This window comes from Coenobita brevimanus, chromosome 85 (assembly GCF_032717465.1).
Source record: "Coenobita brevimanus isolate Jiangsu-jjx chromosome 85, ASM3271746v2, whole genome shotgun sequence".
Classification (NCBI taxonomy): Eukaryota; Metazoa; Arthropoda; class Malacostraca; order Decapoda; family Coenobitidae; genus Coenobita; species Coenobita brevimanus.
The window spans coordinates 8,096,397-8,122,444 of NC_137038.1; the positions used below are offsets into that span (position 1 = coordinate 8,096,397).

The 26,048-nt window shown below is 41.0% G+C and overlaps 1 protein-coding gene across 4 annotated transcripts in view; it reads left to right on the forward strand.

The window, feature by feature from the left end:
- Window positions 1-26,048, forward strand: part of LOC145410335 (uncharacterized) — a 140,994-nt gene that overhangs the window by 87,379 nt on the left and 27,567 nt on the right. For all 4 annotated transcript variants that reach the window (XM_080280470.1, XM_080280471.1, XM_080280469.1 and 1 more), the window contains exons 5-8: window positions 3,142-3,264; window positions 12,828-13,013; window positions 13,924-14,566; window positions 18,317-18,652. In XM_080280470.1, the coding sequence (XP_080136596.1) occupies window positions 3,142-3,264; window positions 12,828-13,013; window positions 13,924-14,566; window positions 18,317-18,652 (1,288 nt within the window). The remainder of the gene's footprint in view (window positions 1-3,141; window positions 3,265-12,827; window positions 13,014-13,923; window positions 14,567-18,316; window positions 18,653-26,048) is intronic.

Sequence of the window (26,048 nt, forward strand, 5' to 3'; positions counted from 1 at the left end):
GACAGAGCATAAATATTGGAGCAGTTGGTGTGAACTTTATGGAATAGTGTGTTAGGAGTAAAATGTGACATTGTTAAAAAGATCAACAGAAATAGTTGAAGTTGGTATGGAACTGTTTACGTAGTGCATGCACACAAAGCTTCCTTTTTTATTCCAGCTGTGGATGAAATAAATTTTTAAAAGTAGGAGAGAGGATAATACTGGAAAAGAAAGATCATGTGCATGATGTGGTTGTAGAAGAAGAGACTGGTGAAAGAGAAGACGAGGGAGGGGGGTTACTGAGAGAATCTTGTTTTCGTGGCATCAGGTTCATCTGATACATGATCCCAGTGAACTGGAGACTTAGGTTTCCCTTCTCCTGCAGTCCACTATCCTCCTTTTGGGGATAAGGAAGTAGTAGAGGGTATTTGAGCTGCCCGATTATATCAGTGCCACCACATTACAGTGTCCCTCTCCAGCACCTCAGAAAGAAAGAATATAGCATGTGTAGTTGATATTTAAATAACCAGAAAATTGAGCTGCTCGGTTATATCAGTGTCAGCACATAAAGGCATCCCTCTCCAGTACCTCTGCAAGAAGGAATATAGGGTGTATGGACAGAGTAACCTACAGATGGTCTACTCACAGTCATCCTCTGTAGGGGGCCTCCCAGGAAGTAGAAATGTCCACAAAAATGATATGCTCCCCAGAGTTGTTTGTGGCAGTCAGTGTGGTTGTAGTTGTTGTCATGATGATAGTACAGTATATGTGATGGTGTTAGTAAATGTAGTTTTGATGTGTTGGTAGTGATGATGGTGGTGGGGGTGGGGGGGGGATGGATATATTGTTCATAGCAATAGAACTTGAGCAGCAGTGAGTTGTGTGCTAAGACATTGCTTTGGTAGTGTATGTGCATTTGAGAATGGTATTGGTGGGTGGGTGGTGGTGGTGGTGGTGATGGTAGGCTGAGGGAGACAGTAAATGGTGGTGGTGTGGTGGTGGTGATGGTGACTGGGACATTGCTGGTGAGTGAGTCAGTCAGTGTGTTGGTGGAGGTGGTAGTGGTGGTGGCTGTGGTCCAACTCCCACCTTTCTTACACTCATTCTCCTTCTTTCATGCTCATTCACTTATTCTCATACTTTTCTCACACATTTACTCCCACTGTCCTTCTTTCATATTCATTGACATATTCTTTTCTCTGTCTCATACACTCACTCATTCTTCATCTTTTATACTTATTTACTTAATCTCCCACTTTTCTCACACACACACTCTCATGCTCCTTTCATATTCATGCACTTACTCCCTCATGTTTTTCATAAACACATTTATTCTCCATCTTTTCTTCTCATTCACATTTGCTACTACAGTTGTCACTCATTATCTCTGAATTAAAACTCTGTACTCACAGTTCTCTTGTTCAGAATAACTTTTACACTCTTTTCCCACTCATAGTCATATACTATACTGTACATATTCACACTAACTTCCCTCTGTCGTATTCATTCCTGCCCTCTAACCCTACATACATCTTTTGTACTGTACATTATTATTATTACTACCAGAAGATTTTGTGCAGCCAAGGGCAGACGAGCAATAGTGGATGAGGTTAGACTTAATTTCCTTTAACTTCTTCAGCGCTGTGTCATCTGTCATAAGCTGAATAAAGTCATCTTTGGGCACCAGAAATAAAATAGCAAAAGACATCCTGGTAATGAATGAGTTAATTAATTAAACTTACATTTATCTATATCACTTTAGTTCAGTCCCATCTTCCCCACACAAACATTCCCTCACTCGCTCATCCTCTTTCCTTATTCATTATAATGTACTCTCACCCTGCCTACTTACATATACTGAGTCTCTCATTCATTCAGGTATTCAGGGTCTTTCTTCTCAGTCATTAATACAACAAAAACATTGTTCATATATTCTCCAGTAAAAAAAAAAAAAAAATGCTTGACTTATGTTCTTTGTGAAAAATCATTTCTGATCATTCCCATGTAATGGTGCTCAGTTTCATCTAAGCATATTTCTTTCACTGATTTGTTCACTAGCTCCTTAGAGAATGCAATTAAGTAGCATCCTATATAGGATCGATAAATTAATTCTTGCGGTGTTCATTCTTTGTGAAAAGCCTTATGCATGTTTGCATTTGTCAGTCATATTCATCCAATGCTGGCTATCCATGCTGCATGATCTATGGCAACATCTCCATTCAGTCCCTTAACCCTGAGGTCATTTTATAAGATCAGATCCCTGGTCTTCATAGGTCTACCTCTTTGTGCTCTGTCTTTCACATTCACACTCTCAGAGCTCTTCACCCAGCTTTCATTCTCTACTTGTCCAAACCACTTGTTTCAATGCCTGCAGATCACATTACCAGTGCAATCATTGCCCATATAACCTTTGAGCTTCTTATTCATAATTCTGCCATTTACAAGTCTGTCATTCAGTGAAGTACTTGTCATTAACAGGTTTGTCATTCAATGAAGTAATACAAACCCATCTACCCATCTTCATCTCATTACATGGAATCCAATAGACACTGGATTCTCTTACTGCCCAAGTTTTGCTACCATGAAGCATTTTGCTGTACTTCTCACATATCCAACTTCAAGTTTTCTGTAAGAGTCAAATGTCAAGCGAAATAGCACTTCTCTTAGCTGTTCCCGTCCACTCCAAACCATATTAGTGGAACCAACCATCACCTCCATCTGTCTGACTATAGAAACATTTGCCAAGTTATCTTGTCATATTATAGTCCTCTCTCCTTTGTACATGGCTTACTTAAAACAAAATACATTCCATACATAGCCTACTTCTAACACTACCTCATTGCTGCTACTCTTATGTGATATAATCATGACAGAGAATTTAATAATGTTATGTATAATGCTGTATATCTGTTACTGTTGTATCATTTGTATAAGAATTTCATTGATCATTCAGTACAAGTTTAGGCTTTTCTGTATATTAAACCCTTTGTTGAATCCTGCTAGGTGTACCAAAAATTACACATATATTATTACCTTATAATGAGATTGTGATCATTTTAAAGTTCCATAATGAACACAAAGCAACGCGTTATATGTGATCATTTTAAAGTTCCATAATGAACACAAAGCAACTCATTATATTAATAAGTCATCACCCCGCAGGCCTGGTGCATACGACTTGTTCAAACACAACTGCAATAACTTCAGTGATGAAGTGAGCCAGTTTCTTTGTGGTCACGGTATTCCCAAGCACATCCTACAGCTACCAGATGAAGTTTTAAACACGTCAGTACTGCATGCACTTTGTTTATTTACTCTCTGTCTGTCTGTCCATCTGTCTGTCTGTCTGTCTGTCTGTCTGTCTCTCTCTCTCTCTCTCTCTCTCTCTCTCTCTCTCTCTCTCTTACTGTATGTATATATATATATATATATATATATATATATATATATATATATATATATATATATATATATATATATATATATACTGTATATATGTGAAAATCATTATTGCCAGTTGTTCATTAATTCATACTGGTACCACCATGTAGTACAGTAAGCCTTCCATTTTGGCAGCTAATTGGTGCCAAAATAACATTGTTAAATCCAAGGGCTTAATTAAATGGGGAAAATTTTAATTGGTTCTGAGGGGTCAATAAAAAGCTTGAGAGGTAATTAGTAGTTAGTATATTAACATATCTTTTGAAAACTAACCCATAAACAGAAACTGAGGTGCACTGATTGACTAAACTAGTATCCAAGACTGACAAAGTTAGGCTAACGTCCGACTCCATGGCCCCCCTCATTGGCCTGTCCTCCACCATCCTCCATCACTGCTTCCATCACTCCTTCCGTCTCTGCCACCATTTCATCAAAACCTTCAAAGCCAGTACCCATTGGTAGGCTATGTTCATCTTCTTCGATGTCATCTTCCACATTTACATGTTCAATTGCTTCTATGACTTGCTTGTTTACTTCTCGTTTGCTGTTGAAATAGCGAGTGATCATATCTTGTTTACGGTCCCAGCTGATTGGGCTAAATAATAGGGTTGCCAGGTTGGTATTTTTCAAGCCAAATATCTCAAATTTGGCTTTTTACAAACCATTTGGCCTCAAATTTTTCTGTTTGAGAGCAGTGGTTTGTGATTCGTGCTCGGGAATTATTTGCCAATTGTGAGACTTTAGTTGCCAAAATAAAGGGTAAAATATTTTGAATTTTCCCACGACCTGCAAATCCGCCATACATAAACCTGCCAAAATGGAGGGCCTACTGTACCTTGCAAGATTAAAGGCAGCTGTAGTGCTTCTGCTTTGATTTTAATAATGCAGACAGTTTGTGTCAGTTTAGTGCACATTTACTCTCTTATAATACTTTCTTAACTTCTGTCTATATTCATTCATTCATTCATCATCTAATCCTGTGTTGCCCCATGAGTAGTGTAGGAGCCCAGGGCTAGGCAAGTTGGTCCCGACATTTAAGATGAGAATGACCAGCCTCATTCATCCCTGAGTGGCATTATGGGAGCTGTAAGCCCCAACCATTCCTTGGGTATAAACCTGCACAGGCCCAGTCTGATTAGACTGTCTTAATTGCCCACTAAACCACTAGGCACCCTAATTTGGTTTTATGGTTACCACCCAGAGTAGTAAATGGTTTCCTGGTGTACAGGAAACCATTTGTCACGTAGTGTAGAGTCACCTATAGACTGAAGAAAGAGGAAAGGATGAAGGAAAGAAAGACAGAAGAGGAAGGAAGGGGGGAAGAAAGGAAAGGGCAGGCACACGAGAGCAGCATGACATTGAGCGAGTGGATGGTGAGCACCTCCACCTACCACTGTATTAAGCAAGCATATTATAGAATTATTGCATATACTGTACAGCCAACTCTTGTAATATAAAGATATATTATAGTATAGCACAAGATCCTGAAGACAATGTTCATTTTTCTTAGCCTCATGCAGCAAGATTCCATTTGTTAAGGATTTTTATATTAGTGTCCTTGACTGCTGTTTGTGTAGGTTACCTATCAGTATATCTGTTTGTTGCTGTTTTAACCCCTTCTGTCTGGTTGATGTCCATTTTAGAGTATTCTTGCTGGAACCAGATAATTTTATTCACCTTAGGAAAAGCCTCTCATATTGAAGGGGTTTATCAAGTGTGCATCTAACCCCTCCAATTAGAAAAGTTTATCCTCAGCTAAATAATATCCTGAGGAGGGAGCAAGAATAAACTATAAAGGATGTCACCCAGATTCAGTGGGTAAATGTTCTTCTGTTTGGTATTTTACTATTATGTGTTTGTGTTTAATGCAGTGTTCATTTAACTAACACACTGACTGTGGGTCGCACAGGCCGCTGGGACAGATGCTCTCCCCCATGTTGGCCTCCTTCCAGGTCACCTCCACCGACCCTCTCTCCTCCGCCTCCACCCATCCCTCCTCCTCCTCTTCCTCTGGTCACCCCCAGCCCCCACCATACTAAGGGTTGTATTTTCATTGGCTTTTGAGATCTTGTAGCATTTCTTTCTTATTGATTTATACTACACAAACACTTGAATATCCTCGTGTATGTTGTTGATGTAATTCATGTTGATCTGTATTAATAAGATAAAACCAGAATGAAAGAAAATGTAAACATGTACTGTATTATGGTAAATCACTGACTGAGGAAGAGGTGCTGTGAAATCTTGTATGCCACCTAGAATGCAGCCCTAAGAGAGAATGGTTTAGCATGATAAGTTTGGGAAAAGTACAGAAATTTTGTTGTAAGTCAATGATGTGGTCCAAAATATCTTCTTTCACACAATTGATACTGTACATTGGGGAAACCAGAAAAAGCAGCTTTATAGGTACCAGTAGCAAGGGTAATTTATTTGGCAGTATTTCTGTAAGTTAATGTGAACTTAATAGCTAAGAAGAAAATAGATAAATACAAATACAAATAAAAAGTCTGAAAAGGCATCTTATAATGAAGTCAAACTGTAATAATATGTTAATGTGTACAAAAAGCCTCATTATATTTAGTCTTTTTGATGTTCTTCTTTGTTATTAAGTAAACATCACTTTGCTGAGCAGTTGTCTTTTAACACTTTAATTCAGTGCCATTTAACTTTAGTCTTGCTACCTCCAGATGTTTATATTTATGGTAGGGTTGTTTTCTTTTTATATATATATATTTTTTTTAATTGGAAATGTTTTTTTATTGTCTTTATTAACTTTTCAGTGTGAGAAAACTTTCCAGTGTTAGATAAAACGATCTTGAGTCAGCATGATTTCCAGCATGAAATGACATCACTGAACTGAAGGGGTTAAAGTTGCATTGCTATTTAGAGTATAAAGCTGTGGCAGGATTCTCTGATATATTTACAGTCAAGTCCCTGTCATAGCTTTCACTTGTTTTTAGAGGAAGAATTAGAAACACATTAGAATTTTACACTTTCCTTTGTTTGTTCTTCTTGCAGAAAACAAGTCCAACCTACAATAAGTATCATCTCCTAACTAAGACTTGCTTTTTGCAGGAAGAATAAGCAACACTGGAAGAGTCTTTGCTCTCCTTTCCTTGTCTTTATTGCAAAAAGAAATTTAGTTATGACAGGAAATTAATTGTAATTATGTTCAAGAATACCACCCTTGATTTCTGAGTTCCCCCAGTTTACACTGCCAGCTGTATGGAAAGGGTTGTAATACTGTGTGCTGTAACACAATAGTGACATGATGAAGATTTTCTGTACAAATGAATGACATTATACCAGTGATTAATGTGGCACTTTATAAGTTAGTGTAAAAGTGACTTGGAAATAGTTTTGACTTCTTATTAGTATATCAGAAGCCAGTATCTCATACAGTGTACTTAGAAACTTCCTTGTAGAAATGATGATGTGCTCAAGATACCTATGAAGGAAGAAAGTTGACCCCGCTAAAGGAAGAAGTGTCAGTTTTGTTATGAGAGCATAGCTTCAGTCAGAGATGTTGTAGTTCTTTTACCTTAATTTGGCCCAGATTTTCATCCTTCTGTTGCTTATTTCACACAGGTCCGTAGTAGAAAAGACTACCATGGTTCTACATTTTGTAAATAGCATCCTTTTGTAACTAACATGATATTTTAGTATTAAAATATGTTACAGCTCAGCATTAAAGACTGAGAGATGGCAGTTTTAGGCTAAACTAGAGGGGAAAATAAATATAGTATTGGATATTGTGATATTGGACTCATGATGATCATTTTCTTCGTTCCAACTTGGCCTAGATTTGTCATTTCTCCATCTAAATTTCTGAGTTGCAATGAAAGATTAACATTAAAATATGATTTAGTCCCAAAGAAATGTTGTAGAAAGGATGCAGAGCCATAACGTTGTTCTTTTTTGCCACTGAGCTATATGAAACAAGCTACGAAAGGATGGATATATGGTTAAAGCTAAGATGAAATGAGTATAACACTCCTGCATGGCAAATTAACAACTGTAAATCATGTTGATTTTTAATGGACTTTATGAACTAGTATAAACATGAAGTGTAGGCAGCTTTGATTTCATACCAGTACAGTAATTCAAAGAAACAAATACACCATGTATCTGCTATACGTTTAGTAATTAGACCTTCCCAGTTGGAGTGACATCCTCCCAAATGTTTTATCCCCAAGTGGCAACTGGGGGCTTTTTGATGATGGAATACCTCCATAGTAGGCAGGTCATGTATCCTAAATTATACTGGACCATGTAGCCTAGCCTAAGGTCTCTGCACTTTAAAAAAGGTAAAGTGGGACTTGCTGTTACATGTATCATTTTTAGTCAGCTTGTGGGTTAAGTGCAGGAACTCAGAGTATGCTGTGCAGCATTTTAAAATTGAATGAAAGCACGTTCCATTTGAGGCTAATGTCACCATTCTCAAATGGTCATTGTACAAATGATATGATTTTGTTATTTGTATCTCACCCTATCATTATGTGGGACAAGAGGTCATGATGATGATGATGACCCTTTAGAGTATCTAATATATCAGATACTCAAATACATTAATCCTCCACCTCAGGAACAACAACAACAACAACAACAATAACTTCCTAGCCTTGTTTCTCATCTAATCTAAATATGGAGTATTGTAAAGCTTTCTAAAAATGTTTATCTATCCATTCATCCATCATCTAATCCAATGTTGCCCCATGAGGAGCATAGGAGCTCAGGGCTAGGCAAGTTGGTCCTGACATGAGATAGACCAGCCTTACTCATTCGTAAGTGTCATTACACGAGCAATAAACCCCAACCACCCCTTGGATATAAACTTGCACTGGCTCAATCCAATTGGAGAGCCTTAATTACCCATTAAACCACCAGGTGCCAAAATTTGGTGTTATGGTTACTAATTTTTTGTACTTAAAATGGGTGATTAAGGGGTTGCTGCAATCACTATACTATCCAGCATTAGCATATTGTAGTTTAAACATTGGTTAATGAATACTTATTGGCTTGGGTATCATAGGCAGTACAGTATAGCCCCAGAAGTTTGTTTACTGAACCAGAGCAGCTGTACTGCTCTGTGCAATGGTAATGGCCAATTCCATTTTAACCCTCTTCAGGCGTGGGAGCCACAGTTTAGGATTTTGTAGTTCAGTACATTAAAAGGTAGATGACCAGGTTACTCCTTTTATAGCATTGTGTAATTGAAAAGCATCCAGTCACCTCTTGGGTTTCAAACCTGTTTAAGGTTCTTGCCTTAGCTGGTATATTCTGGCTACTAGACCAGGCTGTATAGTAACATACTTTTCAGTAGCTGTATTTTCACTCATCTTCACATTAGCCATCTTTTGTTAACCCCTTGGTTTCAGTGATGTATTTTAATGGTCTATTCTTGCTATCCTCACATTGTTTTCATCAATTTAGAAGACCCATCTTGTAGTGAAAGTGTTAATGAAGGTTTTTATCTAACCCTTTCAGTTCCAGAAGGTTATGCCAAGCTAAATAAAATTTGGCCTAGGTGAGTAAAATTAGATTGAGATAGCAAGAATAGATTAAAGTGAGCATCATGAGATGGAAGAGGTTAAACACTGTGCTATCATGAACATGTCTTTCATTTATGTAAAGGCATATCAAACTCAAACACTATATATCTGTCTGGCATGTAATCCTTGATTGCCCCATCAGAAGCATAGGAACCTGGGGTTAGGTTTCTTATTCCAAACATTTAAGGTGAAAGTGACCTGTCACCTTTCCATGAGTGGCATTTTATGACCAATAAACCCCAACCATCCCTCAAATGTAAGCCAATTTGACTAGAGAGCCTTAACTCACTAGACCACCAGGCCAGCAGAAATTAGTTTTTTTTACATACATATAACTGCTCTTGGTTCCTGTTTCATGTTAGTTCAGTATATCTCTGCTCCCAGTCATGAAGACTCAGATCATGCTGGGTACATTACTAAGGTTTAGAAAGTCCTTTTGCCATGCAGGTTTGTGTGCTAGAATTTAAATTTGTGCCAGGAGTAGCTTAATATGGGGTTCTGAGAGGACACTACTAATATTTTACTAGGAAGTGGATATAATCAAAACTAGGAATCATAAGCATATACAGTACAGTACAGTATAATTATTATACATATAGTACAGTAAAGTTAGTACAAGAAAATTATGATATACAATAATGCAAAATATCAACAGTTAGGTTTATACCTATTACAAACTTTGTAATAAAATTATATTTCCTGTATTAGCATTTAGCATTTTCTAAAAATGCTTTCAATAATTAGCACAAGCAAAATTACAATTATACTTGTGATAATACTGTGCAGTAGTGCAGTAAAAATTTGTTTCCAGTTTCTTTATTAAGGACGGTTAATTCAATGTGTATTTATTTATTTATTGCAAAATCCAGTTCTTTTTCATCATTGCTGTCAGTCAGTTTTATTATATACTTTTTTATACTGGGAATCAGTTACCCATTAGCACTATGTCAGTTTTCGACTGACCTTTCACTTCTTGTTTGGTAGATGGCAAGAATATCCATGACACTTTCACTTTGTATGATATGTTTTTACTTGTGACAGATTTCATTGGGATTTCCAATATGGATACTTGTGCAACAGTTGTTAGCTAAGTTAACTGTATGTATGGTATTTTTTAGAAATATACAGTAAATGCAAGTTTCATTCTGTTGCTTCTTTTTTTTTTTTTTTTTTAATGGAGAACTAAAAAAAAAAAAAAAATCATTAAAGTTTGTCATGGAAACTCACCTGCAACTTAAGTATTCATCTGTGGGCATTTTTTAATTGGCATTTCTCTCTAACCCCTTCAGTCTGATGGTGTATTTCCTATTTTATAATTGCCATCTATAGACAACTTCATTCAGTTTAAGAGAGACCTTTTGAGCTGGATGGGTTAAGCCTTCATTATATGGCTTATTCCCTTTTGGTACAAGAGATCGTCAAGAAGCTGGATGAAAATCATATGATATAAGCAAGAACAAAATGAAAATAATGCCCTAGGACTGAAGGTGTTAAACCAGCGATACTGTTTGCTGGCTATATGTTTTGTGCTTAGTAGGTTTATTTAATTCATTGAGCTTGAGGATTTTTTTTTTTTCCTTGTAATTTCCTGATTATTTTGTCAGCTTAGGAGGGATTTCTGGAACTGGAGGGGTTGGATATGGCCTCAGTAATCCCCTTCAGTATGAGAGGCCATTCCGAAGTTCAGTCAAATTGTCTGAGAGTAACAAGAATAAACTAAATAGGACTTCATCCATATTCAGGGGGTTGATTTAGCTAGGATAAAATTCCTGTAGGTTTATATTTATGATACTGAACAGCCTGTAATTTGTATCTAGGGAAAAATGTAAAATACTGTACGTACTTTATATTTTCGAGAGTAACGTCTGGTGAAAGGTTATATAAATCTCAAGTTAGTTATTTATTGTTTCATTTTCATATTTATTTGTTGTAGGTGCCACTGTTCTGATACAATATTAATTATGAATTAATAGGAAGGTTGCTATTTTGAAGTTTTGATTGCTAATAATTTCTTTAGAAGAACTGATACATTTGAGAAACAAGAGGTCAGTTACTTATCATTATTATTATTATTATTATTATTATTGTTATTATTATTATTATTATTATTGTTATTAATATTATGTTTAATGGACTTCTGTATACTATGGTACTCCATTCTTTCTGTCAGGCCACTCCTCCTTCTCAGATCCTCATTGTACCAACTTCCCTTTGCCTTTACCTCTCTTCCCTTATAGCTTGACCTTCCTGCCCCTCTGCCCTTACTTTCCTATCCCTCATCCCTTACCTCCCTGCCCTTATACTATGACCTTCTGTCCTAATATCCTGACCTTTCTCCCCCTCTGCCTTTACCTTTATTCCCTTTGCCCCTACCTTCATTCCCTTTGTCTTTACATTCATTTCCATTGCCCTGACCTTGCTGCCCCTCTGCCATTACTTTCATTCCTTCTGCCTGTACCTTCATTCCCTTTGCCCCTGCCTTCATTCCCTTTGCCCCTACCCTCCATCCATTGCCCTTACCTCCTTACCCTTTGCCCTTATTTCCCTTCTCTTTGCCCTTACCTTCCCATCCCAAGTGAGGCCTGGATGGAACAACCAGAAATCCAGGTATTGTAATGTTTTTTGTTTGTGTTTATAATCCACTAAACTGCATGCAGTGTGCAATATTACCTGATAGTATGAGCTTTTAACCCCTTCATTCCAATGACATATGGTACCTGTACTTTGTGTTTTATTCTTGCTCTATTGTGTCACCTCATTTAGTTTATGGGGGGGTTTTCAGATTCGAGGGGCTAAGTATTGCTGGCCTCTTCATTACTAGTGTGCTGTTCTAACCTGAAAAATCTGTTTAGTTACATAAGAATAAAGAACAGAAATGCATCACCAGATTGAAGGGGTTACCTAAGTGGCACATGATATGTTCATTTGAAAATTTGTCATTAATGTTAGTACTTTGTAAGACTGAATCCATTTTTAAGTATTAGTGCTCCATTAAGATCCTTCCTTTGAAATATTTCAGTGGTTTAGATTGGTTTATTTCATTTATTGAAATCTTCAGTGTGATACTGTAGAGAGATGTCTTCATGAGGTGGCACTGATATAATCAGGTAGCTGTACTGCCCAGTTGCACTAATGTTCCTCAGTTCCCTTCCTATGTCTGAAAGGAGGAAGGTGTATTACAGTAAAAGTGGACTGCAACAATAGAGCAACTGCAGTCTGCAGTTCACCAGGTTCACATCCAGATTAGATTGGGGCCATAGCAACAAAAACAATAAGTCTTCAGTGCAACATATGTCTAAGATTCAAGTTCAGTAGCATAGGTGTAATATTTTGTGGCATTAGCAACAAAAACAACGTTTTCAGTGCAGGATGTGTCTAAGATTCAAGTTCAGTAGCACAGATATAATATTTTGCATATCACAGTCATTTGCAGATACTTGGATGTATTTATCATCTGCGGTATTTCACACTTTTGATGAGTTTGTTTTACACCATACAGTCCCATCTTTGAGAAAGTGCATGGTACCTTTGATACCACTTCATTTCAAGCCTAATGTCACCCTAGGTAAGTTTACTTCTTTCAGTGGGTTAATATGCTTATTAATTTAATCTCCTGACAGTTAATTCAGGTTAGAAAAAAAAACTAATTGAATAGGTTAATAAACTGAATAAAACTGTCAGGTGTTGGCAAGAATAGAATATAAAATAAAGTATAAAATAAGTCATTGGAGTGAAGTAATTAAGTTTAACATTTCCCCATTCAGAAGTCACCCAACATCAGGTTATGTTTCACTGTAACAGCACCCAGTAGTCCTCAGTTTACATCCACCTCACTCCAGTTTGTTTTTGCTGTAGATCTCTGGGTGAGACAGTAAAATCTGCTGTACAAGAACTGGACATCAAATCCTCAGGAGACACTCGTAAGGTCAATTTTGCCAACTTCAACAACAACCTCAACAGCTACATCCCTACCACACCCAGGAACCACAGAGGCAACTCCCCAGATTTAGATGAACTAAATCACGCCATAGACCAAGTCAGGTAATTTGAGCTTTTATTTTCACCTCCTTCCATCATGCCTTCTCTCCACTCTTTTCTTCCCTTCTTTCCTTCCTCTTCCATTTACTAATCACCCCATAGACCAATTCAGATAATATGATTCTCTCTCTCTCTCTCTCTCTCTCTCTCTATGTATCTCTATCTCATTTTCCTTCTGCTAAATCATGCCATGCACTAAGTCAGGTAATTTGATCGTACTTTTTCACCTCCTTCCATCTTTCCTCATTCTCTCCACTTTTCTTCTCTTCTTTCCTCCCTCTTCTCTCCTTGCTCCCTTCTTCCCATGCTCAGTACGTCCATGTGCTGCAGGTTCATCACATTGTCATGGCACTGTGAAAAAAGGCCTCTTAACCCTTCCTGTGATGCAGACCTCATATGAGTCACAGTGAAGGTTTGCATGGGCCAAACTGGAAGCCTAATTTTAGGTACAATTGAAATTGATTATTTAACAGTGACTCAGGGGATGTATGTTACCTTACAAAGAATCAGCCCAGCAGGGGTTGATGATTCTCCAATTTTTGTGTTCTTTTATGCCCTGAAAGCCACAGTAAATTCCAGAAATAGTGCCCCTTAGGTTTTGTTGTATATGTAGTGCTAATTTGCTAGTTTAGCCTAATGTACAGTAGTGTTTGTATGAAAAGTAATGATATTTTTTAACACATTCCTATTACTGCCAGAACTAGAATAAGAGTTGTCATTCCTCACTTCTTATGCTTGGAGTAAATGATGATATGAGGACAAACATGATGTTTCTTGATCACTTGAAAAAAATGTTGAAGCAAAAAAATTGAGGTGAAGCAACTGCTTTGAAGACAGTCCAAATGACAGGATTTATCATTTGTGTTGGAGATCAGTAAACATGAACTGTAATGCTTGCTTCCTCACCCCACAGATTAAACACACTCAGACTTGAGGACCGACGGAATTCAATAAACGAGAAGGTCAACCGTAAGGAGAGTAAGGAGAGGAAGAAGCGAGAAAAGCAGGAGAAGAAAGAACGTAAAGAAAGGAAGCGACGGGCACGGGAGGCAGCAAAAGCAGCAGCAGCAGCTGGTGAGGGGGGAGCAGGGGTTAGCGGGGAGCAGTGGCCAGGGCGTAGGAAACGATTGAGTTTTGCTGAACTTCCTGTGGTGCATTCTTCTTCACCCCGTCACTCACCCTCACCTGACGACACACACAGGCGTCACAGATCACTCCCACCTCTGCCCCGGGTACCCCAGTGTGCTCCACCTGGCCCAGACCCACCAGGGAACCAATCAGACGACAGGGAGAACAGGGGAAGCCATTCCAAGGCCATTGGATGCCTAGAAGCAAGTAGCCAAATTGCCTTAGACACCACAACAGTAGTCGACAGAATGGCAGACCAAGAAACTGCCCCTCCTCAGGACCCACCTACCCCTGAAGCTCCCCACGAGGAGGGGAGCAGTGAAATCCCCCCTGAGGGGGAACCAGCACCCCAACAACCTTCCCCTCCTCCACCCCCCGAGCCAGAGGTGGAGCGTGAACCTCCAATTATCTTCAGGGATGAACTTGACGTGAGTACCGGGGTTGGGAATGGTGGTAGGAGGTCTGGGAATGTCCAGAGAGGGAAAAGAAGTGTTGAAAAATCTGAGAATGTTTGTAAGGTTGGTAATAAGTGTGGAAGAAAAGCTAAAAACGTTGGCAGCAATGACCAGGTGGCACGAAGAGAGAGTAAGATGATGGGTGGTACCAGTGAAGTTGGCAGTAGTGATAAAAAAGTTGGTGGCCGTAAGTGGGAAATCAGTGATGGTGGTAGATGGAGAATCAATGATGATGATGATAGACAGCTTGAGAATGTTGGCAGCAGTGGCAAAAATGTTGGAAACTCTGAAAAACAAGGTAGAAATAGTGGAAAAGGAAGTAGTGGTTATAAAAAGTTGTGTAGTGGTGTTAAGAAAGTTGGTAGTGAACATCTTAGTCCTGACAGTACTGTAGATAGTGGTGCAGAGGATGGAAGTGTGTGTGCTAATGTTGGCAGGAAGGGGGATGATGATGGTGAAAAGGTATGTAGGAATGATAGCAATATTGACAGGAAAAATAGTGGTAAGAATATTTGTTGTGAGATTATTGGTGGTGCTGGTAAAGTAAATAAGACCCATAAGGATACCATTGTTGATAAAGATGGCCATGATGGTGTTGGCAGTAGGAATGGTGGTTGTGGAGTTGATAATGATAATAGTGAAAATGAGGGGTTTTGTTGTCATAGGTGTAGTATTGGTATTGATAAGAGGGATGGTTTTAATGTTGGTAGGCAGATTTGTAATGATAATGTTTGTGGTGGGTACAGTTGCACTAGTGATGTCGGTAGAAGTGTCAGTAATATGGATGTCAGTTGTGATGTCGGGGAGTGTAGTGGTGTAAGTAAAAACACCGGTGATGATACTGTTTGTGATGACAGTGGTGTTGCTTTTGCTGATGATAGTATTGGCGTCACTCGGTTCGGTAGTTCCTTTGATACATACGGTGATGGTGGTAGCAAAGTTGTTGATGGTGGTGGCTTTGGCAGCAGTGTTGAGTTCATGGACAGTAGTAGCATGTGGCCCCTTTCCCCCCCTCCTCCCTCTCGCTCTCCCTCCCCGCAGCCCCTCCCCTCCCCTTCTCACAGCCCCTTTCCTTGTGAATCCATCTCATCTGACTCTTCGTCATATTCCTGCTCTTCTCCTGGTGTTTACTACAGGTTTACCCCAGTATCTTCCTCCTTCTTCTTCTCCTCCTCCTCCTCCTCCTCCTCCTCTTCCTCTAATTTGGATTGTGACTCATCCTCCTCTCTTTCCTCTTCTTATTCTGACTCTGATGGATCTTATTCAACATCATCATCCCATTCCTTCGCTGCCTCCTCAAAATCAGAAGACTCAGATTTCAACAACAACTTTTCAGGCAGCTCAGAAGCCAATGTCACCAACCCCACACCCACTGAGACAGGTACAAGACCATACAATTCTTACTCAGCAGTTCCTGATGACAATTCGACTCTCATCCCAATTCACCCAGTGCCTATCCAGACAAATCCAGTAGTTAATAAAAAGGATCCCAAGATGGTTCAATCCAACTTCATTGCTTATCCATCTTCATCTGATTCTGAGAATAGTTTTTCTTATGGTCAGACAGTTTCTACCAGTGTCAAAACAGTTGCAAATCCTAGCCCATCCTACTCAGTTTCCCAAGCCAGTGCCACAGCCCTTGAGGATATAGTTGTTACTGCTAAGTCAGTATCCAAACCTTACTGTCCTTTCTCAGACATCCAAGCTAATCATAGAGCTAATCAGAATAATTGTAGACTTGCCCAGGCTGTCACTGATCCATGTCCACCATTCTCAACCTCAATAGTCAGTCCTGCAGTTCATAAGAGTAGTCTCACAGATATAGAAGTTATCACCAATCCTTTTCCTCCATTCTCTGAAGTCCACCAGAATCTTGATGAAATGCAACCACATTCAGTTGCTCCTGGCCTAAACATGAACCATACACAGCCTTGTTCAGGAACTCCATCCATTATCATTAATTCACCAGAAGTGTGTTCAGGTGCTTCACCATCTTGGGGTAGCCAGTCACAACCCACTTCACATTCCCAGCCTCTGTGCTTCAGTCCATCACAGCGTTGTTCAGTTTCAGCGTCCACACCACCTAGTAACAGACAGTCACAGCCATCATCATTTATCACACACCCAAATATTGACCATTCACAGCTTACATCTGTCGCCCCACCCTCCACCACCAACCAGCTACCACCACCCTATAGAGCTCCACCACCATATGTTCCCCCGTCACAGCCAAGTAACCAGGATAGATGCAGCTCCCCTTCCTCTTCCTCTTTTTCATCCCTGTCCCGCTCCTCCACTGCTGCTTCTGATCTTTCCATGTCTTCCTCTGCTTCTGCTCTTTCCTTTGGCTCATCATATTATCTCTTATATGTAGTGGACCCCGTAGGTCGAGTGCCTACACCCCAAGAGCTTCCATCCTCACCAGAGACCTCACCTTGTACCTCTCCACATCCTACCCCTAATTTGCGTAATGAACTTAGCCGTTGTGAATCAGATGTATCAGTTTGTTCTGTAGATACCCTAAGGACGGTGACCCCAGACCAAGAGTACTTTGAGGAGAATGATGCTACTTTTAGACGTATGCATGGCATCTCTCATTCTAGATCCCCTTCTAGATCCCTCTCGTTTGATTCTGGTCTTAGTCAGCGTTCAAGATCAAGGTCCCTTTCACATGGTTCCTCTTCCACACTTCAGCTGAAATCCCACTCTCCTGACCCCTGTGCTGATTCCCCTTCCCTCCCTGCTGCTCCTTTTATGGTGTCCCATGCTCAAACTAGCCCACCAACTATCCCGGCTGCCACCCGGTCACAACCTGCCTCACCAGTTTTCCCAAGAATGTGTGGTGTGTTCCGTGCCTGTTCATTTGAATCTGTCTCATCCTACCTGAGGGGGATCCCTCGAGCTCTCTCCCCCTTTGCTTCCATCTCCACTTTTGAGCTGGCTCCCTCCTCCTCCTGCAACTCCTCCCTCCCCTGCCCTGAGCCCCCCCCAGACCGCCCATCCTCTACGGACTCACCTGTCCTGCTGGATTCGCCAACTGGGGCTGAGGATGAGTCGGTGGTGATTTACCGTCCTGTGCCACGGTACAGTCAGACCAACCCAGACTCCCCCCCGCCCCGCCCTGCCCTGCTCTGCCACCTGGGCCACGTTCGCCCCAACCGGGAGCAGCCCCTCATCTACTCCATCTCAGCCGAGCAGGTGGGTAGCCAGACCCCCACCCATCTACCCTGCCACACCTCGCCTGAGCTCGCCACCACCACCATCACTACTACCTCCACAGTAGCTCCCCACCACACCATCCTGCATGTGGTTTGAGGCCAGATCTAGCCTCTAGTTGCACTGCTGGTGTGTTTACTTCTGTAATTGCCCCGTTCCTTTACTACATTCGTGGGTGTGAGCTGGTATACCACTTCTTTAGATCAAGGGTGTGGTAGGCTCCTCTTTGTCTCGCTGTGTTTGGTCTCACTATGGTCTTAGCTAGACTGGAATGTGTGTGACTCTTGTAGCTGTATGTGCCACTCAGTTTTGATCATGGTAGATTTTTCTCCCAGGAAGATTAGGACATCCATTTCCTCAAGTAGTTGGACAACTCTTGTAAATACAGCAAATAAGTCCTGTATTATTACAAAATTCTTCAATACTTTTAAGTTTATCAGTAAGATGTAACCACTCACTAACATATGATATTATTTACCATCGTGTGTGTCTCTCGCATCTTTCCAGGCCAGAGCTGAGTTTGATGGTCTAGTTGCATCTTGTGGACAGATGCTAACACCTGAGGAAAATGCACATATGGAGGAACTTCGTGCATACGTAGTGGAGGATGAGGGATCCTGGGCACTTGGGGAAAATTTCAGTATCTTGTTTACCCGCATCTTGCACGATCCATCCATTCCTGACCAGGCCCGCCTCCACCTACTTCGAATCATGGCAGCAGCAGCACTTAAAGATGATGTCATTCTGCTCCTCCACCAGGACCGCAAGGATCACACTATCATGAATTACGCAAACAAGGTTGAGAGTCTCCCACCATCACATCAGGAAGCTCTGGCACTCTTTGTGAGTTTAACCTTACAGTACTTTACTAATGCTCTTGTGGTACAGATGGAACAGGATATAGATTCCAGCAATGAAGATAATCCCACAAATCTGATGAATTGTATGTTAAGCTCAGTATTTACTAATGCTCTTGTGGTACAGATGGAACAGGATATAGATTCCAGCAATGAAGATAATCCCACAAATCTGGTGAATTATATGTTAAGCTCAGTAACCTCATTGGTTGATTAGTCCCTCATTTCTTGACTGAGCCTGACTATAATTAATTATTTGACTAAAATGATTTGGGCATGTAGAGAGGATGAAAGATTACTGGATGCAGAGGATGAGAGGTGTGAACGTTAAAGTCAAAGTTACGTGAGGTAGACAGAAAAAGACTTGGGACGAGGTCATAGAGTATGACCTGAGGGTTAAGGGACTGAACAGAGAAGCTGCAAGAGACAAGCACCATGAAGAGCCACTGATAGGTGACCAAACTAATACATACAAGCTTGTTGGAGCCTTTATAAATGAAGAGCCAAATTAATTTAAATGTTTCATGGAGTCACAGAAGAGAGAACTAAATGTTCAGAGGAGAAGAAAAATAGAGTTGCACAGGGAAGGAAGGTAGTAGGTGCTGTGAAAGCTTTGATACTAAACAGTCATCAGAGTATGGAAGCTGCAAAAAGATTACATGAAAGTGTGTTATTGCCTACAATACATTATCATATGGATGATAAACTTTGGAATGACAAATGTAGAAGTGTGCATGGAAAAGTTTGGAAGGAATGATAGAGTGTTTTTGATTGGTGATATGAATGGTAAAGTTGGGAATGTGAAGGTGGATGGAATAGTTGGTGAGTGGGGTGTGCCTGCTGAGATAGATGAGAATGGGAGTGCGTTAGTGGACATTTGTGCTGGGAGGGGGTTGGTGATAGCCAATACCCTCTTCAGGCATAAAATGATCCACAGGTATACATGGCGAGTGGTGAGAAGGGTGGGTGGTGAATTGAGTGAAAGGAAGGCAATGATTGATTATGTGTGTGTGGATGAAAGGATGCGAAGATGTATATTGGATACAAGAGTTTATAGAGGTTGGGGGAGTGGACTTTCTGACCACTACTTGGTGGTGGCCAGAGTTAAAGTTCAAGTAAGATGGAGGAATAGAAGAAGGGAAAGACGAGAGGAAGGAGTAGTTGCAAGGAGAGTGGAAAGGTTACAAGAGGATGAGAAAAAGGCAGAGTATAAGAGAGAAGTGGAGGAACGATTGGGCAAATATGAGTTGGAGCAGATGGGGGACGTGGAAGGTGTGTGTAGAATATTTACAGAAGAAATATGTGCAGCATGTGATGTGGTGTGTGGAAGGAAGAGAAGACGGAGGGGGGTGCAAGGAACAGCGTGGTGGACTGAAGAGGTGAAACGGGCTGTGGCACAAAAGAAGAAAGCATATAATGAATGGATGAGAAATAGGGGCGTGGAAGAAGTTGAGAGGCGGAAGAGAGAGTTATATGTAGAAAGAAAGAGAGAGGTGAAAAGATTAGTAAGAGAGAGTAAGAAGAGAGTGGATGAGGAATTTGGAAGGAATTTGAGTGTAAAGTGGAGGGACTGTAAGAAAATGTTCTGGAAAGAGGTGAAAAGAGTAAGACAGGGTGGAAGTGAAGTTAGCAGGGGAGTGAAAGATAAAAATGGTAGATTACTAGTGGAGAAGGGAGAAAAAGTGAGCAGATGGAGAGAACACTTTAAGGAATCGTTGAACGTGGAGGGTGGAAGTAATGCGAGTATAAGTGGCTGGGGAATGGCTGGAAGAAGAAGGGAGGTGAGAAGACAGGAAGAAATCAGTAGGATAGAAGTTGTGGAAGCAATGAAGAAAGTTAAATCAGGGAAAGCCCCAGGAATTGATGGAGTGTGTGGTGAAATGCTGAAGCATGGGGGAGAGATAGTAGTAGAATGGATGTGGAAGATGTGCAGATTGGCCTGGGAGGAAGGTAGAGTCCCGGAGGATTGGAAGTCAGGTATAATTATTCCCTTGTACAAAGGAAAAGGGGAAAAAGAAGTGTGTGGTAATCACAGGGGCATTTGTCTTCTTAGTATAATAGGAAAAGTGTATGGTAGGATACTTATTGACAGAGTTAGAGAAAGAACAGAGAAATTAGTTGGAGAAGAACAGGGAGGCTTTAGGAAGGGAAGAGGTTGTGTAGATCAGATATTCATTCTCAGATCTTTAGTGGAAAAGCTTCTAGAGAAGGGAAAGAAGTTGTATGCGGCATTCATGGATTTGGAGAAAGCATATGACAGGGTGGATAGACTAGGATTGTGGAAAGTGTTAAGAATATATGGAATAGATGGGAAGTTGTTGAATGCTGTGAAGAGTATGTACGATGGTGCGAAGGCTGCAGTGCGTGTGGATGGTGAACTAAGTGAATTTTTCTCTTTGAAAGTTGGGTTGAAACAGGGATGTGTCATGTCTCCGTGGTTGTTCAATCTGTACATGGATGGGGTAATAAAAGAGGTACAAGGTAGGGTAGTGGATGTTGGAGTGGCCCTGGTGAGAGAGGATAATGTTTGGAAACTCCCTGTACTGTTGTTTGCAGATGATACCGTGTTGTTGAGTGAAGACGAAGGGGAGCTGCAAGGCTTGGTGGATGAGTTTGAGAGAGTATGTAAGAAACGGAATCTAAAGGTGAATGTAGGGAAGAGTAAAGTGATGGTCTTTGAGAGAGGTGAAGTCAGTGAATGTTCAGCGAGGTTGGATGGTGAGGAATTGGAAAATGTGAGTACGTTTAAGTACTTGGGTAGTGTGATGAGTAAGGATGGAGGTTTGGAGGGTGAAGTGCTTGAAAGGGTACAGCAGGGAAGAAAGGTTGCTGGTTCTTTGAAAGCAGTGATAAGAAACAGGGAAGTGAGCATGGAAGTGAAAAAGTTACTACATGACAGTATTGTGATACCAACTCTAACGTACGGAAGTGAAGCTTGGACGTTGTTGGAAGGACACAAGTCAAGAGTGAGAGCCGTGGAAATGAGTTATTTAAGAGGAGCCTGTGGAGTCACATGGAGAGACAGGCTGACGAATGAGGATATAAAGGAGCGTTGTGGTGTTGATGTGGATGTGATAGGAAGCGTTATGAGGAACACACTGAGGTGGTTTGGCCATGTGGAGAGGATGGAGAGTCAAAGACTGACGAAGAGAATGTATGTGAGTGAGGTGGAGGGGGAAAGAGGGAGGGGGAGGCCGAGGATGAGGTGGAGAGATGGGGTGGAGAGGTATATGAGAGAGGGGGGTGTGAGTTGGGAGCAGGGGAGTGAAATGGCGGGGGACAGGGCGACTTGGAGGCGATTTGTTTGTGGCCACCCCAAACGGGATTGAGGCGTCTGGCAATAGATAGATAGATAGACATTATCATATGGATGATAAACTTTGGAATGACATCAAATCGAAAATCAGCTAGATGTGGCCCTTACAGGCCTAAATCCTAGAGGTGATTAGGGTTAGTTGCTTACATAATGTCATTCAAGAGTGAGCAGCTGGTCACCCATGCCTTAAATTTTTGAACTGAGCAGCCTAGCCTTGGGCCTCTTTACTCCTGATGATGCAAAATAAGGATTAGATCAGTAATTACCTTAACTGGATTTTCAGATTATCCAATTGACTTGAATCTGTGAATGGATGGGAAGGTTTTGTTTTCACCAGTATCTGTTTGTCTCTGCCTGTCCACATGATTACAGAGAAGGTAATGGAGGAATCATGTAAAAATTTATGGTAATATTCTTCCTGATGCAAGGATGAGGTGATTTGATTATGATGAAAGATGGAGGATGAGAGTTGAGTGTGGAAAGTTAAAAGTGTGCACACTGGGGGTAGGGCTGTGAGAGGCAGACTGAAGAAGACCTATGACAAGGTCATAGAGTGTAACCGCTGGGATGAGGAACTGAATAGGGAAGCTACCAGAGACTGAGCAGCGTGGAGAGCCACCTTTAGATGACCAAGGTTGACACATGGAAACATGTTGGAGCCTTTGTAAACAGTATGAGCAAAAGATAATAAAAAAACACAGTAGTAATTACCTCATACCAGCTCATTGTTGTGTGATGGAAGTATATATTATACTAAACCCCCTTCTCATTCCAGTATTTTATATCCATCCCTCCATCCTCCCAATCCAGTATCACCCCATCTTGAGCACAGGGGCTCATGGCTAGGCTACTCACTTCAGACAGTTAGGACAAGAGTATTCAGTTGTTCATTCCTGAATTATGTGATCAGTGAACCCCACCCACCCCTCAGAAGTATACCCTTATAAGTCACATCCAGATGGAGCACCTGCATTTGCCAGACCACCAGGCTTCTTAAAACTTGTATAAGAGCAATGGGGCTAATACTCTGTATCCATCATACACTAACTTGGTCTAAAATTGCCATCTCTCCACCTTGAATGTTGAGCTGTAACAATAGATTAACATTCATATGTGATGCTATTCAAAAATAAGTGCTGTGAAATGGATGAAGGGCTGTAGTACAGTAGTCTTTTTCTCCCACTATGTTAAAAAAAAAAAAAAAAAAGGCAAACTAGAGTAAAAACATTATAATCAACACAGGCAAGCAGTAAGGGATGCCTCCTATAGCAAGATGAGTCGAGTGATGGCTGAACAGGGAGACGCTGACAGAAGTGTTAATGAACAGTACAGAGCTCTCAAGAACAATCTCCTGAGAGTTACTGATTCAGTGTGTGTAATGGACAAGGGGCCCCTCAAGACATAAAGTAACTTGGTGGTGGGATGAGGGTGTAGAAGCTGCAGTTAAGGAGAAAAGAAAGCTTTTCTGGGAATGGAAAAGGGATAGTAACAAAGGGGAATACATGGCTGCCAAGCGTAGGGCTAGAAAAAAGAAGATTTGCAGGGCAAAATCTGAGTCTTGGATACATATACTTGGTAATCTGAATTGTGTGGAAAGGAAGAATATGATGTTTAAGGTGGCAAATCAGATGAAGAGGGAAAACACGGATATCATACGTGAGCAGTGTGTGAGAAATGATGAAGGAAAGGTAGTGGTGAACAGTGGGGATATTAAAGATGCCTGGAGAGAGCATTACAACTGGTTGTTGAATGAGGATTTTGATTGTACACCCAGCAACAGTTCCGCCTGGGCCCCCCAGTATCGAGATATAGTAGATGTGGCAGAAGTGTGTGTGTTTGTTCGTTTGTACATGCTCGAAAAATGTTCGGATCGTCAACTCTCTCACTCCAGTGTGAACGTGAATCGGCCTTTGTCAGCAGTTTTAATTAAAAGACAAATCCTCTTTAATCTGTGCTGATAGTGCTATATACTGATTACTTAATGACCTGAGAGAGAGAGAGAGAGAGAGAGTGGGGGGGGGGAATAAGTTATGGAGGATATCCAATCATCGTGGAATATATTGTAACGGGTAGAAATGCAACAATATTTCATTTTTTTTTATTGTTGTTAGGAATACAAAGTATCAGTAACCTGAAACGATCCACAATAATGACTGGGAAAACTATTATCATGTCCAATATAAACAACCTAGCTGTTCGTCCCCCCCAACTCCGACCCACATACCGTCCTGACCTCCCGTCTCTCCCCTATAACCACACACCGCCATCTATGGAGTGAACTCAAAGGCCGAATCACGTTCACAATGGAGTGAGATAGTTGACGATCCGAACATTTTTCGAGCATGTACAGACGAACAAACACACACACTGCTGCCACATCTACTATATTTCGCTACTGGGGGGCCCAGGTGGAACTGTTGCCGGGAGTACCATGGAAGGTTTGGAGCCAGCAGATCCAGTGTTTGGCCCTTGGCCTTTGATTGACACTGCTACTGTGAGCAGGGCAATAGGCAGGATGCAGGTGGGAAAGGCAGCAAGTGTGTCTGGGTTCACCGCTGAAGTCCTGAGAGCCTCAGGAGATATGGGAGTGGGGTTAGTTACTGACTTGATAAATACTGAGTCTGCCCTCCTCTCATTCGATTTCTCCCATCTTTCCTGTCACTTCTTATTACCATTCTTTCCTTTTCAGGTGGCTTTACATTGAGTGACAAGCCTAATGGTTTCCTGTGAGTGGGGAAACCATTTGCAATGCTGGGTGGTAACCATATAACCAACCCACATGTGTTCCATACTTGTCAACAAGTGGGTTTGAGGAGAATTAGTGCCCCTCCTTGTAAAACAGCTAACTCAAAGACAAACGACCATCCCTTACGGGATTATAGCATTTGGTTATAGATAGATAGATAGGTTGTCCCATATGATTGGCTGAAGGGTGTAATTGTAAATGTGTACAAGGGGAAGGCTGATGCCCTGGAAAGGGAAAATTATAGAGGCATAAAGCTTTTGGGCGAGAAAATGAAAGTAATAAAGAGAGTTCTAGAAGGTATGATTAGGGAAAGAGTTAATATTGATGAGATGCAGTTTAGGTTTATATCAGGCAGAGGAACCACTGATGCCATATTCATTGTTCGACAGCTTCAGGAAAAATATATAGGAAAGAAAAGAAGGCTGTACTTTGTTTTTGTTGATTTGGAGAAGGCCTTTGACAGAGTCCCTAGAGAGGTGGTGAAGTGAGCAATGAGAGAGCTTGGGATCAAGGAGTGGCCAGTTAAGGTGGTTATGGCCATGTATGCGGGTGCTTGCACCCAGGTAAGGGTGAATGGAGATTTGAGTGATGAGTTCCCGTGAATGGTGGTGTGCATAAGGGGTCAGTCTTGAGCCCCTTGTTGTGTATCATGGTCCTTAAAGCCCTGTCACATGACTTCAGAAATGGACTCCTGTGGGAGATGTTGTAAGCCAATGATTTGGTGTTCATTGCAGAAAATAAAAGGGAGGTGAAGGAAACATATAGTAAGTGGAGAGATGGTATGGGGCACAAGGGCTTAAGGGTAAATGCAGATAAAACAAAAGTAGTGATATCTAGAGCTGGTGGCAGTACTGTCAAAGAAGAGGGAGAGTGGCCACGTATGGGCGTGGGAAGTAATTCCATCTTGTGCAGTGTTTATGATAAGTGGGTGCATAAGAGATGTAGTGGTATCAGATGAGACTGCGAGATAATGCTTATTTCATGTATGAGGTGTGTCGGGGAGAGCATGTGGAGATTGTCAGGCTTGAAAGGCTTGACGTGCTGGTGAGTCTTTTGAGTGTATGGTAAAGTTTTGTTATTTGGGACACATGGTATGTGCTGGAGGTGGGGTAGGGGCTAGTTCTGTGGCTAGAGTAAGGAGTAGTTAAATGAAGATCAGGGAGCTGTTGCCTCTCCTGACATTGGGAGGGCTCTTCCACCATGTTACGAGATCTTTGTCTGTGGCATATGTTAGGAGTGTAATGCTGTATTGTGGTGAGACCTCGGCAGTAAAAGAAGAGGATATTCGCAGGCTCAAACATACAGAAATGACAGTGATTA